The 17,013-nt window shown below is 40.6% G+C and overlaps 2 protein-coding genes across 5 annotated transcripts in view; one reads left to right on the forward strand and one right to left on the reverse strand.

Moving 5' to 3' along the window:
- The window catches only part of LOC141775444 (serine/threonine-protein phosphatase 2A 55 kDa regulatory subunit B gamma isoform), a 30,401-nt gene extending 27,781 nt beyond the window's left edge, over positions 1-2,620 (forward strand). For all 3 annotated transcript variants that reach the window (XM_074648807.1, XM_074648806.1, XM_074648808.1), the window contains one exon: positions 551-2,620. In XM_074648807.1, coding sequence (XP_074504908.1) covers positions 551-845 — 295 coding nt within the window. In that variant the 3' untranslated portion in view covers positions 846-2,620. The remainder of the gene's footprint in view (positions 1-550) is intronic.
- Positions 2,621-5,643: 3,023 nt separating this feature from the next.
- On the reverse strand, positions 5,644-14,437 carry wfs1b (Wolfram syndrome 1b (wolframin)). Of its 2 annotated transcripts, none has more exons than XM_074648805.1 (10): positions 14,267-14,437; positions 12,636-13,013; positions 10,857-10,930; positions 10,536-10,680; positions 10,249-10,422; positions 10,022-10,102; positions 9,742-9,905; positions 9,261-9,497; positions 9,051-9,169; positions 5,644-8,142 (listed from the first exon to the last, which is right to left on the reverse strand). In XM_074648805.1, exons 2-10 carry the CDS (start codon positions 13,009-13,011, stop codon positions 6,597-6,599), a joined length of 2,916 nt encoding a protein of 971 aa, XP_074504906.1. In that variant the 5' UTR covers positions 13,012-13,013; positions 14,267-14,437; the 3' UTR covers positions 5,644-6,596. The 2 variants fall into 2 exon arrangements, with proteins under 2 accessions (XP_074504906.1, XP_074504905.1); XM_074648804.1 differs by having other exon boundaries at positions 10,857-10,933; positions 14,267-14,436.
- Positions 14,438-17,013: the final 2,576 nt, after the last annotated feature.

The raw sequence follows: 17,013 nt of genomic DNA on the forward strand, positions 1-17,013 counted from the left end.
GAAACATTGGAAAAAATTTGTGTAAACCCAGGCAGGGCTCCATATTGGATTTCCATAATGTAATATAATGATAAACCCATTTACTAAATTCAAAACACAAAGAATTATAATAAACTGAATATCTAATGGGGCAACAAAGATACATTTCACCATATTCTGAAAAGAGGAGTTTGGCTCCTACAGTACTTTTACTTTATGTACTCTGAGTACATTTTGCTGATAGTACTATTTTACTTTTACTTATAATTATGAATGCAGCACTTTTACTTGTAATGGATATTTTTGTAGTGCAGTATCGCTGCTTTTACTTGAGTAAATGATCTGAATATGCCCTCCACCATTTGCTGTGAGCATCACAAATGAATCCTAAATATCTTTAAAAGTAGCCAAATAAAACAGAAAACATCTGCATGGCCAGATACCACAATGGCTAAGTGATGTTTTTGTTACTTGGAGGAAGTGACCCTTTACGTTTAGGCGTGTAGTGGAGGGGTTAAGGTTAGTTCAGACTGTAGTAACCGATCATTTCTCTCCTCTTCCATCTCCTCAGTGTGATCATGACCGGAGCCTACAACAACTTCTTCCGCATGTTCGACCGCAACACCAAACGCGACGTGACCCTGGAGGCGTCGAGGGAGAGCAGCAAACCCCGAGCCGTCCTGAAGCCGCGGCGGGTCTGCGCCGCCGGGGGGAAGCGCCGGAAAGACGACATCAGCGTGGACAGCCTGGACTTCACCAAGAAGATCCTCCACACGGCCTGGCACCCGACCGAGAACATCATCGCCATCGCCGCCACCAACAACCTGTACATCTTCCAGGACAAACTCAACTCTGAGCTGCATTAATGACGGGATGTCAGCGGCGGATACGAAATGAGTTTACACCTCAACACACAGCTATGCCAGAATGTACACATTTACGGACATACACACACGGGAATATGCCTAACACACACACACACATGATCAGAAAACACACTCTTCCCCACACTCCCCCACCTCCCCCAAAGCCTCCCAGAACTGAAAGGACCTAGAAAGGGCTAGAAAGGGACCAGGCTGGATTACGCACTGGATTATGGATTGCAAAACTGTGGATTTCTTGATTGTTAACCTCTGGATTGTGCTTGATGGTGTGTTGATTGCTACAGCTCAGCTTCTGAGGGGGATAAACCCCCCAGACTGGAGAGACGTTTACATATTTGTCTTTTTTTTTTTTTTTTTGTTCTTCAGGCTCTTTTGCTTTCTCCACCTCCACCTCCACCTCCTCCTCCTCCTCCTCCTCCTCCTCCTCCACCTCCTCCTCCTCCTCCTCCTCTCCTTTCTGTATTTGTGTGCTCGAGCAAAGCCTATTCTTATCCCATGCCCACTGTTTTGTGTAACAAAAAACCCTTGGTGGTTGTCAACCAGTGGCACTGATGGGAAAAATGGGGCATTTATGTAACTGGCTGTTTGTTTGATTTCAGATCAGCTACCCCCCCCCCCCCCCCCCACTTCTGTTTTTGTACCTTCTTGTTAAATGATGTTAATGATGGTAATTATGATGACAACGGCAATTTGAAATGGCGCGTGTGAGATGTGAAAGGATGAATTCGGGACCCCTCCCCTTTAACCCAAGTGCAAACCCAGACGCCTCGGAGCTCAACTGGACCGTGTTCAGTGAGGTAAAACATTCACAGTCCCGCAGATAGAAGCAGAAGTTGGCCTAATATGAGGAGACACTCTTATCTGCTCCGCACAGGGTGTTTCAGTCATTAATGTCCCATCAACCTCTCCGATTGTGGATTCTGCTTCTGGTCTCGGGCTACATCGTGTGCTACTTTGCCGTTAAATACGAATCAAGCAACAAAAAAAAAAATGAAAATATAACTAAATAATTTCCACAATCAAGCAAAAAGATGCTGCATGTAAAAAACCAATTTAGCCTAGGTGTTTATAAATTGAACTGACTGACTGGCTGCCTTCTTAACCATTTAGACCCAGCTGTACAAAGGCTTCAGGGGCCGCGGGGCCCCGTGCAGCACGAGTAACCATAGGTGACCGAGCTCTCCTACCTTTATTTGTGTCTTCGGACGCTGAAGCATGTTTACCAGTGTTCGGTTCATACACTTACATGTACATTTTGAATGAAGCCGTCCAAGAATCAGTTTCTACTCGACGGAAACTGAGAACCAAGAAGAATGGGGAATGTTTTCATTAATGTTGTTCTCTAAAAGAAAAAAAAACAAGAAAAAACAAAGGGCCTAAATGGTGTCTGTATATATCCACTCTGTTTTTGACATGTATGAGGTTTTGTTTTTCTTAAACAGACTGCGGACTCGACCATCTGTATCGATGATTGCCTCCAAATATACAGCAGAGAGATGGTACATAAATCTCCTCAGCCTTCCTCACTGATTACTTTGCTGATGTGCAGAAGCTTTTATTTTTTAGAGAACACTTTATTCTTTTATTTATCCTTTTCTTTTTTGTCAGTTTTACTCCACCACGTCCTGACCAAACTAATGTTGATTCACATATTTTTGTGTTATTGTATGTCGATGACAAAAATTGTCAAATGGACAGTTATAAATAATGTTAATATGTTTTTTTCTGAATAAAGATTTCAACGAAATTGCATCCAATGAGCGTACATCTGTGATTTTTATTGCAATGTAATCATATAAGACTGACAGTAATTGCCAGCGCCATTATGGAAATGTGCACGCTTCAATTTATATGGGTCTATTAGGGGACATCATTATAGTGTGTGATACTGGTGAAGTCATCTGGCCTGAGGCACCACCTAGTGTCATCACACACTTATTGCACTTATTGTACATTTAACTTTCTACAAACAAGACATCTCTCTCCCGCTGTACTCTCAGTGAACTAGATCGGCTTTTTCATATCTTGGATTTCACTAATGTGTTTAATTAGCATAATTTTTTTTCTTTCCTTCCATGTCTAAAGTCTGTCTATATTGTACTTACACTTGTATTTGTCATATTGCTCTCTGAATAAATCTCTTCATAAATATAATCTTGCTAGTATCTGAGCACTCTTGTTGCTCCCAAATCACATTCACACATTTTTTTCACAGTGGACATTTTGGCTTGTCATTGCAGGAAAAGCACAGGTGGAACTTATCACATTAAAGGTCTTGATAACATTTTTATGTAGACAAACAATTAAAAAAAATAATACATCCACAGAGCTTTTAGAAAGGTGCCACATACAATTATTGCTTGTCCTAAACATTTTTTTATGATTGTGAACTAAGCATTTATTTCATGTTTTGTTTATCTCTGTGGAAGATATCCGAGGTTCGGTTCCCACTTCTAACAAGGCTCGTGAGAAAATAGTATAACGAAGTTGGTATCACATGTCTGAATCTCACTCAACTCGACCATAAAATATGCAAATTGTGCAACAAACTGGCAACCGCTTGTTGTGAAGTGAATGCAATGGAACAGGAGAGTGGCTGAATGTTATCAATGTTATTAACAGCACCTTTAATCCTTCAATAATTGATTTCTTGGCCACTAGGGGGCAGCAGAAACAAGTTGAACACAACATATATAAATTATATCATCACCCTGGACGTTGATAATAGCAACCATGTATCGTACAGTGTATAGTATCATTCTTTTGGAGTTGTGTGTCTGGTCACTTTATGAATGTAAGTCCAACATCAACTCTCTTTCAGCTGTGTTTTTGGTCTCTACCAACTCCTGAAGCTAGTCTCTCTCTGTCTGCTGTGTGGTGCGACCTGAAACGACACTATGAGAGCAGTGAGAGTGAAGCAAAACAGTAGAGAAGACAGTAAAGTCAGTACTGTTCTGACCTGAGAAAAATAAACTTTCAGCTCATTTTGCAGCCACTAGGTGATGCTGATTCTGTTTAGTATAATACAGGCTTTATTGCTTGACCTTTGAACCCTGTAGGAGGCCAGATTGTGGAGCTTTGTAGTCAAAGTATCTCTATCCACCTTCTTTTGGAATCACTTATTGAAGCATTGTCTGTAAGTACAGTTTTTATAAGATGCCTATATTTGTTAATGTTTATACTTTGTGTGGATGGCGAGGTCAGGCCATGTTTTTTGTGTTGATGGCTTTCAGCTAGCTATATTGGTAGCCAGATATATCAGATAGGCTTTATGAGGCTTATAATACATGATGAAAATGTATGTTAATGAGGCTTATCGTACTCATTGTTTGTATCCTTATTTTCTTTCTTCATTTCAGTTTCACTCCGTTCTCATAGTGTCAATACAAAACGGTAGTGTGCAATGAATCCATCATTCTTTGACTACAGTCAGTGTGTTGAAGGAGTCATCTGTTGGTATAGTTATGGAAGGGGACTCTGGTGAGGGCAGACAGCTAAACAATGAGCTGAAACTTGATATAAAGGTCAGTATAACTGAGGGGAGCTGCAGATTCTGGTGATAATTCTCTGGAGGTTAAAGCAGCGGTAGGCAGAATATTTTTGGCATCATTGGGCAAAAACTCCATAATAGCCTTTCAGCATATTGTAATTCAAGTGTTCTAAGAGATAACTAGACTTCTGCACCTCCTCATGGCTCTGTTTTCAGGCTTTAGAACATCTAGCCTGTGACGGCAGATTTTGACCAATCACAGATCATTTCATTGAGAGAGAGTTCCTATTGGCTGTGCTCCGGTCATGTGACCGGAACTTGGCATTCCTTCACCAGATTTCACAATGGCGACGGCGTCACAAACGTTCTCATTTTACAGCTAAACAGTGCACTACAAGATGATTCTGAAAACATTTGAGGTGAGAAATAGGCATTAACGTAACATTATATTGATTCATATTTGATTTTGTTTGGTCTGAGTTCGTGAGTGATCGACAGCCGGCTCTCATAGATGGCAGCTGAACTCCGGACCTGAGATCAGCTCTTACTGCTTTTTTTCCTCCGGTCTGTGAAATCTTGCAGATGCTATTAGGAGCACCGGAGGACACAGAGGCACATGATTTTTTACAGGTTACCTGTTTCATGTTCTACTGTCAGTTTTATAAAAAAACTTTTTTTTATATATAATTTTTATATATAATAAAGCCATTTTTTGTTTGTTTTCCTTACAAATATTGATGACGCTTTAACGATATGCACTGAAGAAATTAGTAACGGTATTGCTCTTGTGTTTGACCCCATCAAATGTTGTGAAAAAGGTCCACTCAACTTTTCAATGTCTCTGTTACCTATACATTTGGGAACCTATAAATGCACTATAGGGCTTTCACACAGCAGACATTCTGACTTGTCAGCAGGAAAAGAACCGCTGTTACTGATAGAGCTGCAACGTTTAGTCTACAGAAAAATAATCACCTACCATTTTGATTGTCGATTAAGCGTTTAAGTAATTTTTCATGCAAAAATGGCAGAAAAAGCTGTTTTCAGCCTGTCAAATGTGTAGATTTCCTGCTTGTCTCTATTTTATATCATATTAAACTGAATATCTTTTCCTGCCATGCTCATGTCAAAATGTCTTGCATGAAAAAAAATAGTGATCTCAAACAATATGAGCAAAATCAATATATAGCATATGCTTATAAAGACAGGAAAGAGCATGTTGTCATACCTTTAAAATGTTGTATTTATATGATGCAGTTAATGTTGAATAAAAAAACAGCAACAAGCAAATGTTTTCATTATGTTTATGGGTCACAGTAAAGAAAACCGTAGTGACATCCTAACTTAAAACACATCATCACTCAGGGACTGCAAATGTTCAATATATTAAATCTCTGCACAGCAGAGACGGAGGCAAACAAGGGAGGAGAAGGAGGACAGCGAGAGGAGAAAAAGATCCGAGAGAACAGAGGAGGCAGAGCTAAACTAGAGGATAACTTCAGAGGCAGCTGAGCTTTTGAAAGGTGAAGGATTAAAGACTTGATTTAGTCTATTTTCTCTTCCAAATTACTTTTGAATTGAGACTATGTCTTATAAGGCACTTAAAAATAACTTCCCATTACAATGACATACTGCACATACAGTAGACTGTCTAATGTTAAATGATTAAAGCATGACAGCAAAGGAAAGTCATCAGCATTACAACCTGTTGTGTAAAAAGAGAAAACCTTTCTTCTATAACTTGTCGGCCACCGACACAACAAAGAGTACAGTTCAGTTCAGTTCAGTACAGTTCAGTTAAATACTGATGATTTTGGCTACAAAATGGGTTCAGCACACAAAATGTTTGTACAATGAACAAATTCAAAACGTCTTCATTAACAGGCTGTCGGATGAAATGCACAACTGACCACAGCTGAGGAGGTTTAGATTTCTTACTTTAGTGTTAGGCAGTAAATAACTTATTCTAAAAACATTAGTAGTCTGTGTTTCCTCCCCATTTGTATAATTTAATTTCATTATATTATGTGTTCTCACATGTTTTGGCTCAAAAGCTATAAGAATGCAAACACACACACACACACTCGCCCAAGATCAGGTTTACAACAGGAACTGATACCACAAATGTCTGATTATGTGTCCACCCTCTTGCAGCGTTAAGAAGAGTGATGTCCAATCAATAATGTTCTTCAACTAGTGTTATCATTATTATACATCTTAGAGGTGCGGTTGCCAGATGATCTCTAACCCCCCTCCTGTGCCACAGTCTCAATTTCAGGCTCCGAGTGTTGCTCTAGCTGAGCGGTCAAGAAGGGGTTGAAGAAGAAGTCAAAACCAAACTGCAGGGCGCCCTGAGCCGTGCGCCTCCAGTCGTGTTCGATCTTGTACTGCCTGCGGCTGGGCAAGCTGGCGTTGGCGCACGACAGGCAGTGAATGGCTTTCAGTTCAAACACGGGCCACTTGGAGCCCAAACGGCCCTCCAGTATGGTGCTGAACTCCACCACGCTTCCTGTGTTTAAGTATAAAAGCATCGACTTGAACTCGTTACTGGCCCGCAGGACTATGTCCTTAGTCGCATCTTCGTCCTCTATGATCGTCCCGTTCCTGGTCTTCCTCTCCAGCGGCATGCCCATCGTGACCTCGAATTTGTATCGATCAAAGCGCTTGATGTGACATTCGTGCTTGGGCAGTTTCTTTAGTTTACAGAGGGGATTTTCTGGAGGAGGAGCCGGAGCGGGCAGAGGCTGGGACTCAGCTGTGTTGTTTTTTACCTCCTCACACAACGGATACGGCTCGCCATACAGGCACCGCATCCAGTTCCCCACAACCACAGGCAGCAGGTTGATGACCGACTGGGGCCCGTTCTCGATGTCGGTAACGCGGACGTATTTGAAACGTCCGGTCCAGGTGACACGATGTCCTTCAAGATGAGAGCAGAGAATCTGAGTTTGGGCCATGTTGCCCTCTTTCCAGGCCAGAGGGCCGCAGAGGCTGCTGTACTCGGGCCACGTCAGGGTGGAGTTATAAACCTTCATGCCTTCAGACCTGTAGACGTACATCCAGCAGAAGAGCACCACGGCACTGAGCCACACCAGGATGAGTTTCACGACGCTGCTCCGTGACAAAGACCGAAAAACCACAATGGGGTTGAGGCTGAAGCGAGTCCAGAGCCTCAACACTACTGGCACGAAGCAAATTGTCAAGGTGACCACCATCTTGGTCACTTCCAGGGCGAGAAACCACTGCAGTAACTGGATGATGAGCATAGCAGCCAGGCCTAGTGAGAGTATAGGAAGGGCGAACATTAAGAGGAAGTAGCCGACGCCGGTGCGGATCAGTCCTATTGCAGTGGCGTTGTTAAGGAACACCAAGCTGAGCTCACACCAGGTGAAGCAAACCAGGTAGGGCACCAGGCACAGGTAGGTGCCCTTGAAGCCTCTCAGCTGAGCCATACGGAAGAGCAGATAGAAAAGGTGTCCGTACAGCAGACACGGCACCCCCAGGTTGAACACCACGATGTCTCCTATAGGCACAGAGACGAACGTCATCCCAAAGACCCTGAGGAACCAGGGGAGGGAGTCTGGCAGGAGGTGGGTGAGGGAGCACGCTCCGGAGAGGACCTCTGTGAGGAGCGCTTTACGGGCGAAGAGCTGAGCTGAGGCGTGGAGGCTGAGGAAGGCGGTGACGGTGAAGAAGAGAGCGACGGCAGCCAACTCTGAGCAGGGGATCCAGGATTTATCAGCAACGGGGAAAGAGAAAACCACAAAGATCACCGAGAGCAGGAAGTACCTGGAACGCAAAGAGACGGGATGTATTCATTTAGCAGCAGAAGCATATTTTGTTAATTTAGCATATTTACCATTTTGACATCATTCATTTTCTTCAACCCATTTGTGCTTGCAACTGAAATGTATGAATTTATTTGTTGGAAGTGTTCTCTGGGCTTGCCTAAATACAAATGTGAAGAAACAAAATCGATCAAACCGTTTGGCTGAAAAGTGAGTTTTTCTTATCACACTGTAATATATCTAGTATTTAGGCACATGGGACGACTGTTTTTGCTATAGACTCCATTATATTTTAGGAAAAAACAGTAGTCCACTGTGCCCAAAGACTAAATATATCTCAAACTACATGAGCACAATCAAATATTTGGTATCTATGAACTCATAACAAGTTGAATATATATATACAAAATATATTCATATGGAAAACATTTAATAAACAGTCAGAATTTTTCCTCAGTTTGGAAAAATCCTGACTTTGATTAGTAATTTTAAAAAAAATGTAAAAGTTGTACTGTTAGATACTTGCCCAAAGAATGTTTGTACCAAATTTCAAGACTTTTGACCAATCAGAACAAATGTTTCCTCATCATACTAAATACAGTCTTTGGGCACAAAATGATACATTTTACTGTTTATTTTGAGTATAAAACTTCACCTTTACATCTTTTCTACTTCTTTGTGTGTTCCTACTATTTGTTATATTAATGATCAGGTTAAAGAAGTTAAACTAAGCAGAAACTGCATGATTGTATTTACAAGACAATGCTGAATGGACATATATTCTAGTCAAACTGGTAAAACCTGAACAAAACCAAACTTTACATTTGCAAACAAAACAGAGTAACAGTAAATAAGAAAAAAAATACATGTCTGAATATGTTGTATCCATGTAAATAGAGATGTTCTTACAGATAAGGCTCTAAGTGTGTCCATCCAAAGTTGGTCTCGGCCTGCTCCAGATCAAGACCGGGTTCAAAGTGAGTCAGCAGGTCTGTCAGGGCCCGGAAGTTTTCCCATGCTTTTGAATTCTGTAGAAAAATAGACTTTCTGTTTAATGTTACCTTCTAATATAAGTACATACTGTATATACTCTCTCGTACACAAGGAACAATCACTAACCTGAAATACCCGCAGTGTGCAGATGACCATGGAGAAGAACGAGAGGTAGAACACCAGCAGAGGGATGAGGAAGATGAAGAACTCGATTGTGAGGTTGGAGATGATGAAGAAGAAGATGAGTGCGTTGACGTGGTGCGTGGGGATCAGGGCGCTGAGCCACTGCATGCCGGCCCGTGACGCCCAGTCGATGAGGTGCTCCTTGATCTCCAGCAAAGCGAACAGAGGGAACTTCAGCAGCTGGGGGAACCACGAGAAAGGACGGAGTAGGGTCAGTACATCAACAAGATCCCAAAATCTGATTACTACTTCTACAAAGGACTTTTTCAGAGAGCTGAAACGAAGATTAATCAGCAACCAATGAAGTCACAACAAGCAAAACGTATTTTTGAGTGGAGGAGGACATTAAACAAACCCACGGTGAAAAAGAGGAGAGCATGGAGTCTACCGGACAACAGACACAAAACTACAAAGTCTGTCCTACCTTTTGGTGTAAGGGCAGTTTATCCGGATTCTTCACTACTACATCATCATCATCGTCGTCGTCGTCATCACCTCCTGCCGAAGCCATGACTGGTGAGGGTGCAACGCCTTGAGCGTACTTCTTAGTCATCTCAACAAAATCATCAAGACCCACTTGGCATCTGGCTACAAAGACATATAGAAGATATGCGCATGTTAACTTACAAGCAAATTCAAATCTGAAAGTTACTTTTTCGTATTGCAGCTTTTTACAAGTTGCCGTTGTTTCAAACCACGCAGACCTTCACTGGTGACCATATTCTCCAGGACTCTCCTCTGTTTCTTGGCAGAGCTGTTTAGTGGGCCTGGGGACACTGGCTTGCCTGTAAACGGAGGAGACAGACATGCAACTAGTCTGTATTTCTTTGCCTCTTTAAAACAATCTGCAGCTTGTTGAGTATACTACTATTAAGCAACATAAAACTGCACAATGTCAATGTGTTAAATTACAATATGTCCCCTCTCGTACCCGGCTCTGTGTGGACGTGTTCAACGTTCTCCAGCATCTCAGAAACAGACACCGACTTCTTCCTCTCCGGGTTCAACTTCCAGTACATTAGCAGAGCGGCTTTCCTGACTCCTCTCTCAAAGCGCGTCTCTGTACACAACTTCTTCACCTCCTCAAAGTTCTCCAGAGTGATGCCTGAAAGACACAGAAGTGCACACTTATGCTGGACAACTATTCATAACATCAAACCAATGATGCTACTTTGCTAATAGCCGTAGATTGAGGGCAGCAGTGTGAGATTTCGGTACCTTTCCTGGAGGCTAAGCACTGCTGCAGGTGTTTGACGGCGTCCTTGCGGCCTTGTTTAGCAGCCTGGACTAGCCAAGTGACCGCCGTACAGTTGTTCAGCTCCTCGTCTCTTTCTTCTGCTAGCGCCAGGAAGTAACGCCCCATCTGGATAAACACACAAACAGACTCTTAGACTTGCAAGGCAAGCATTACTGAGACTTAGTCGACACATGACCGTCCTGTCCTTCCCATCAATATGTCACTCTCAAAATAAAAATTTTTGTGCCCACCACATGGTCATTAAAGTCAATACTATTTGCAATATGTTCATTGTCACTGACCTTTGTCTGTGCTTTTGCATCTCCTGACTTTGCTCTCTCCTCCAAAACCTCAAGAGTGACCTCGTCCTCTGGCTCTTCTGAAGGAAACAGAGAATGCAGTAGATTGAATGGGTCTTTAACAATATATGCAACAGAATGCCTTTAAAAAACAGTTTGTGGTTGTTAATGAGTAGGGATGCCCCCTCTTAGTCAATTAATCGACTAATCTGTCGTTTTGGTCTTAGTCCACTCAGATTCCTTTAGTCGATTAGTCGTTTTTTAGGGCTTTTTTTATGCTGAATGACTTATTTCCAAGAAGCGTTTGAGCACATCTCTGGTACACGCAAGATTTAAAGTGGTGATTCTTTGTGGAGAAACTCAGTCTGTCCATTAAATCAACTAATCTATTAGTCGACAAAATGTGTTAGTCGACTAAGAATTTCTTTGGTTGAGGACAGCCCTATTAATGAGTTAGTAAAGTATCTCTTTTATAAATAGGTGGATAACACACAGATATAAATGAAACACCCAACACACACACTAACATGTCCTCCTGACACAGCTGTCTAATCACGACTCAGTGCAGTGAAAGCAGGGAAACTGCTGACCAAGCTGTTTCCATTTCAAGTTATAGTAGTACAAATTATATGAATGTGGAAAAGCTTTAACTCAAATTGAACCATTTAGTTTTCAGGCCCTATGTCCTGAAGTTTGAGGAAAAAACTGAGATTTCAACTCTAAAATAAATGAAGTTTTCTTCAGGTGACTATTTAAAGTATAATCACAGTTCTTTTTTACTCATCTTGGGTTTTAAAATACTCTAGTCTGCGTATTATGGAACCAGTCCAGTTTGATGTGCCAGTCAGTGATCCCAGAGCGTCAGCATGAGTCAGATCCTTCCAGAAACAGCATCTGTCCCGATAAGAACGTCCCACTGAACCCTGTTGCTTTAATTATCATCTTCTTTTGGCTGATGAGTTCTGCTGATCTCAAATCCCAATGCCTCTTGAGCTAGAGAGCCCACATGGAAAATGTGTCTACGTCCTGAACAGTCAGGTGTCACATTTGTTGTGTCACGTATACGAGGAAAAAGACGGAGTTGGCAACAAAATGTGGAAACACGTTCCAAGATTCATAACGCCCCCAGGCTGTAAGTGATACTGGTGAGTGAAGCGGTGGTCTGTCTGTGCCTGCCTGTCTCTGGAAGCAAAAGAAAATGCAGAGGGATCCGGTAACTTCCGTCAGATGCCCGTCAATGCTGCTGGTATACTGCTCAAACCCCGATCCTCCAGCAGAGCCCCTAAAATAACAGCAGTTGCTAGCTTCCCTGATGTAACACACACATGCTTACACAGTGATACAATCTGTCTCCCATTTTTACATTAATTTGCTACATTCTGATCGGTCCAGACTGTGTTCATGATGAGGTGATAGATTTCTACACATAATACTCCATATTTACATATCTAGACGTCACTGCAAAGCCATGCAACAAATGTAAATGTGATATTCTCAGTGCAGTTAACAGATCTCCCACTATGTGAACTTTCCAGGCAGGATTTGGTTAGTGGGAACTAACAACTTAAGAGTTGAAATGGTCTGAAAAGACAGCAGGCAGCAGAGTGGGAGAGGCTGCTTTACATGTTGTGGTAAATGTGTGTGGTTGTCATGGAGACACCACAGTACACACAGCAAACTGGGAGTTTTGGCTGCACTGATTGGTGGAGATGGAGAGGAAAGTGAGACAATGAAGTAAAGATTTTGGGATTTAAAGATCAAAGGTCAGAGTTGGATTCTCACCTGTTTCAGGTGTGGGAGGAGGCTGTGGAGCCATGGCAGCAGCTGTGGATCCAGTCCCTGTGGAGGCTGCATTAAGCTGAGATCTGCCCACCTGAGAGGGGCTTCTGATGGGCTGGCGGAGAGGGGAGGCAGGCGGCGTGGACAGGGAGGAAGAACGGGAGGAAAGACCCGGAGAAGTCCGAGGGGAGGCGGTGAAGGGAGAAGGTGAGGGTATGGTTAGAGGTGTTGGCATGGTGAGTTTAGGCTTGGGGCGGTCTGAGGTTGGTGTTGTTGTGGTAGATGATGAGCTGGAAGAGGAAAGGCCCGGCCTCAGGGTGGAGGGAGATGAGGGGCTGGGTTTTAGGGTGGCTGGGTTGCCGGTCAGCGACGGATCCATGGCTGAAAAACAGACAACTAATCAGTCAAAAAGGAAACTGTAGGGTTTAATCACAGATGATGTGGTAGTGTGTGTGTATAGCAGCAGAGAGTGAAAGGAAGCACGTGTTCAAGGCTAAACAGCTGACAGGGAGAAGGTAGGAAGGAGTGGTGGAGTAACAGCTGCTGTGAAAGGACACTTCCTCTCTTTCATTTCAACATGCCCCCTCCACTGTACTGCTTTGATAAACCAATGCCAAATAGTGATGTAGCAAAACTGCATGCAAAAAATGATTTCAAAAAAGGAAAAGAAAGCCCAAGATGAGAAAATTTTAGTTTATAATATTAGATATAAACTACAAGGTTGTCTTCATAGTGTATATAATATAAATATAATTCATTATGTGTAATTAGTTCTTAATTATTTCTACTTCTTACTTTTATATTTGTATTTTTTCTTTTTACATGATTATTGACTGCTCATTTGATGAACTGTTTCTTATTGCCTTTTAATTTCTTTGAGGTAAGTTAGCAAACACCTGTGGCTCTCAAACATGTGCCAGAAGATTTTCATTCCAAGCCAACAACAACTGACAGCAGATGAGTCATTAGGCTGGAGCAGTGTTGGGTTGAACAGTATATTATCTTGCAGACTTATGTGCCTCCACCATAGTTGAATATTGACCTGACTAAACAGCCTAATTCCTTTTTAATTATACTGCAAATCCATGTTGTGTTTGACTTTAGTTAGTAAAGCTGTGTAAAAACCTTTTTGTCATGTGGTCTGCAGTCTATTTTAGACATTATCAAGTGAAACCCTGAGCAGCTATATTAAGAAGGTGACATGCTTGAAGTACTTTTACTCTTGTGTGTTATATTTCTATTTTAGCTTCTATCCTATAGCTTTTATTTTTAGCTTGTTTTTATTTTTCTAATCTTTAATGTTTTTATAACTGTTTTAATGATGTCTTAATGTTCTTGAATGTTTATGTAAAGCACTTTGAATTGCCCTGTTTGCTGAAATGTGCTATACAAATAAAGCTGCCTTGCCTTGAGGTGTCCTGACTGGAAAACCCCCCTTGGCCAGCGAGAACAGGCTCCAATGAAGCTAATGCAACCAGTAGATAGGGCATGCAACAATCCTAATGTAACTAACAGTAGCTAATGCAATGCAGTGTGTATATATACACCATCACAGTCCTTATGTAACCGACATACAGCTGACAGGTAGCTAAAATACCCCTTGATTGTGTTGCTAATGTCTGCTGTCTGCTCACCTTTACCACCAGCTTATTTTAAATCCTCCAGGTGAAAAAGGTCTCGAGGAATATCTCAGTTTCTTTGCTATTCCGTTTCCCAAGTCATTCTTCCCTTTCGCTTTAGTAAAATCAGCCTGTAGGATCTCTTCTCAGTCCTGCTGTCTCTCTCTCTGTGGTCAAACTCACACTAGTCTGGTCTGTCAGCTGACACAGTCGGTGGCCACGCCCACGTCCGCCTTCTGCGCGTTCTGATTGGTTAAAACCGAGGACTCCTTTTTTAATAACGCGATTTGATTGGCTGAAAAGGCCGGAAGTTAAAATGATTTATCTCAGTCAAGAGCAATCAATTGTCGAAACATTTTATTTTACAGCTAAGGTTCTCAATGAAATATACCCATCTGCTGAATTCTTAAAGGACCCATATCGTGCTCATTTTCAGGTTCATACTTGTATTTTGTGTTTCTACTAGAACATGTTTACATGCTGTAATGTTAAAAAAAACACTTTATTTTCCTCATAAAGTCTGCCTGAATATACCTGTATTTACCCTCTGTCTGAAATGCTCCGTTTTAGTGCATTTCAATGGAATTGCAACAGAATTGCGTTGCCTGGCAACAGTTTGGGTCCATGTTTACTTTCTGTCAGCTGATGTCATTCACATACACTGCAACAGGAAATAAACTGGTACACATTTAGAATGTTTACGTTTAAAACCGTGTAATGGTCTAAATATTGTATTTTTGTGACATCACAAATGGACAGAAATCTTAACGGCTTGTTTCAAACGCACAATTTCTGAATACGAGCTGTGTGTATTTCTCTGTGGATTGAGCGCTTCGATACTTTCACAGTATTTATAAAGCACTTAAACCTGCTTTAGGATATAAAAGACATGAAAATCTTACTTTTTACAATATGGGACCTTTAAGAAGTCTTTTTTGGTTTTGATCACAATAATTGCTCGTTCTGTGATGAACAACATTGAAACTACAGAACATTTATTTTATGAATGTATTTTTGCTAATGCTTTCTGGGATGATTTGCATTATTTATTGGTTGTCCACTAAATGTGTACATTTTTCTAATCTAACAAAGGAAAATGTTATATTTGGTACAATTGTGAAAGATCCTGTACATGACCTGGCAATCAATTTCATAATCATTATTGGAAAGTTTTTTATACATAAAAATAGATTCCTGAAATCAATACCAAATTTCCATGTTTTTCATAAGGAGCTGTGTCTTTACTTTTCATCTCTGAAACATATGAAGAAAAATAATGATATGAAGCTTTCAATGTTAGCTGAGGACCTTAACCTTACAGAGAACCCCTATAGCACTATTAGCACTATTCCCACATTCACTTACTTTTATTTTTGTTTTTTTGTTTTTTGTTTTGTTGTTTTTGTTTTTTTCTCTCTCTTCATCCACACTCTTATGCACTGTACGCCAATTTCCAGGCTTGTCTGTTCCCTTGTAGTTGTGGACTTTTCTGTACGATGCCATATTGTAATGTAAATTTCTCAATAAAAAAATATATATATTTATATTTTACAGATAACTTGCTGTGATATCATGGACAGTTATTATTACAGTTAATTGAACTGTTTTAAATGGGTTAAATTCTAAAGTATGTTTCTATAATTGAGATTGACTGCTTTGTTTTTATTATCAATCATTCGATTTCTTTTACTGTTGTTGTAACAACGTTATAAAGTTTTCTACCAGGAGATGGCAGTACACCACATGTATTCATTCACAAATGTGGATATGAAAAAAAAAGAGTACAAATGATAACTATTTTCCTTCAATATTTCACAATCTTAGGAATACATAAAATCTTATTTAAAACATTTTTAAAAATTACCTTGTTTAATCTATATAGAAAAAATGGATACCACTGGCATTGAAGTTTTAAACTGCTGACCCCATTTTACATATAATTCACAACTTATACTTAGTTTTTTTTGTTTTGTTTGTTTACTTATTTATTATTATTATATTTAATTTATATAATTTTTTTGTATATGTTTCATTTATGTTTCTATCGATTTGAATTCATTTATATGTATAAATGTATTTGTTTATGAAATTAACTCTGATTGTTTATACAATTATTTCTGTGATTTATTGGATTTTGTACAGAATACCAATAAAAAGACTTTGAGAAAAATAAATAAATAGTGAATTATACAGTATTTTAGTCAAGTAGGTTTGCAGTAAAAAGACCATACCAGGACGTTTTAAAGCCGTGCTTGCTGTAGAAATATAGTATCAGCACATTTATGTATTATTTAAGAATTTAAATCGCTGGAATCTAACAACCATGTAATTTGGTTTTCTGTAGGATTCAGTGTTTGTCCAACAACTATGTTTAATCACATGATCCAAACTCAATTTGATCTGCTCATAGAGTACAGGCAAATGCAGTTTGAGAGTTATTTATTCTGCAAAACTAGCAGGTAAAAACGGTAATAGTCTGCCTCTAAATCTGTGTTCTTGGTGTAATATGTTCAGGCAGTTTTACTCCGTGACAACACAATACTGACTGTGCCCAAACATAAGGGGTTGTAACGACGCTTGGACCATATAGGTCTTTGCTCACATACATGTAGGCTACAATGAAACCTGCCATAAGGAACACAGGAAATAAGACAAGGAAAGGAAAACATTAAAGTTCAGAAGAGGGGCACCCAGACGAAAAAGGAAGGAGAGCAGACAGTTCTTTAATTTATAAAGAGAATAAGCAACAGGACTCAGGGGGA

Source organism: Sebastes fasciatus, chromosome 10 (assembly GCF_043250625.1).
Source record: "Sebastes fasciatus isolate fSebFas1 chromosome 10, fSebFas1.pri, whole genome shotgun sequence".
NCBI classification, from domain to species: domain Eukaryota; kingdom Metazoa; phylum Chordata; class Actinopteri; order Perciformes; family Sebastidae; genus Sebastes; species Sebastes fasciatus.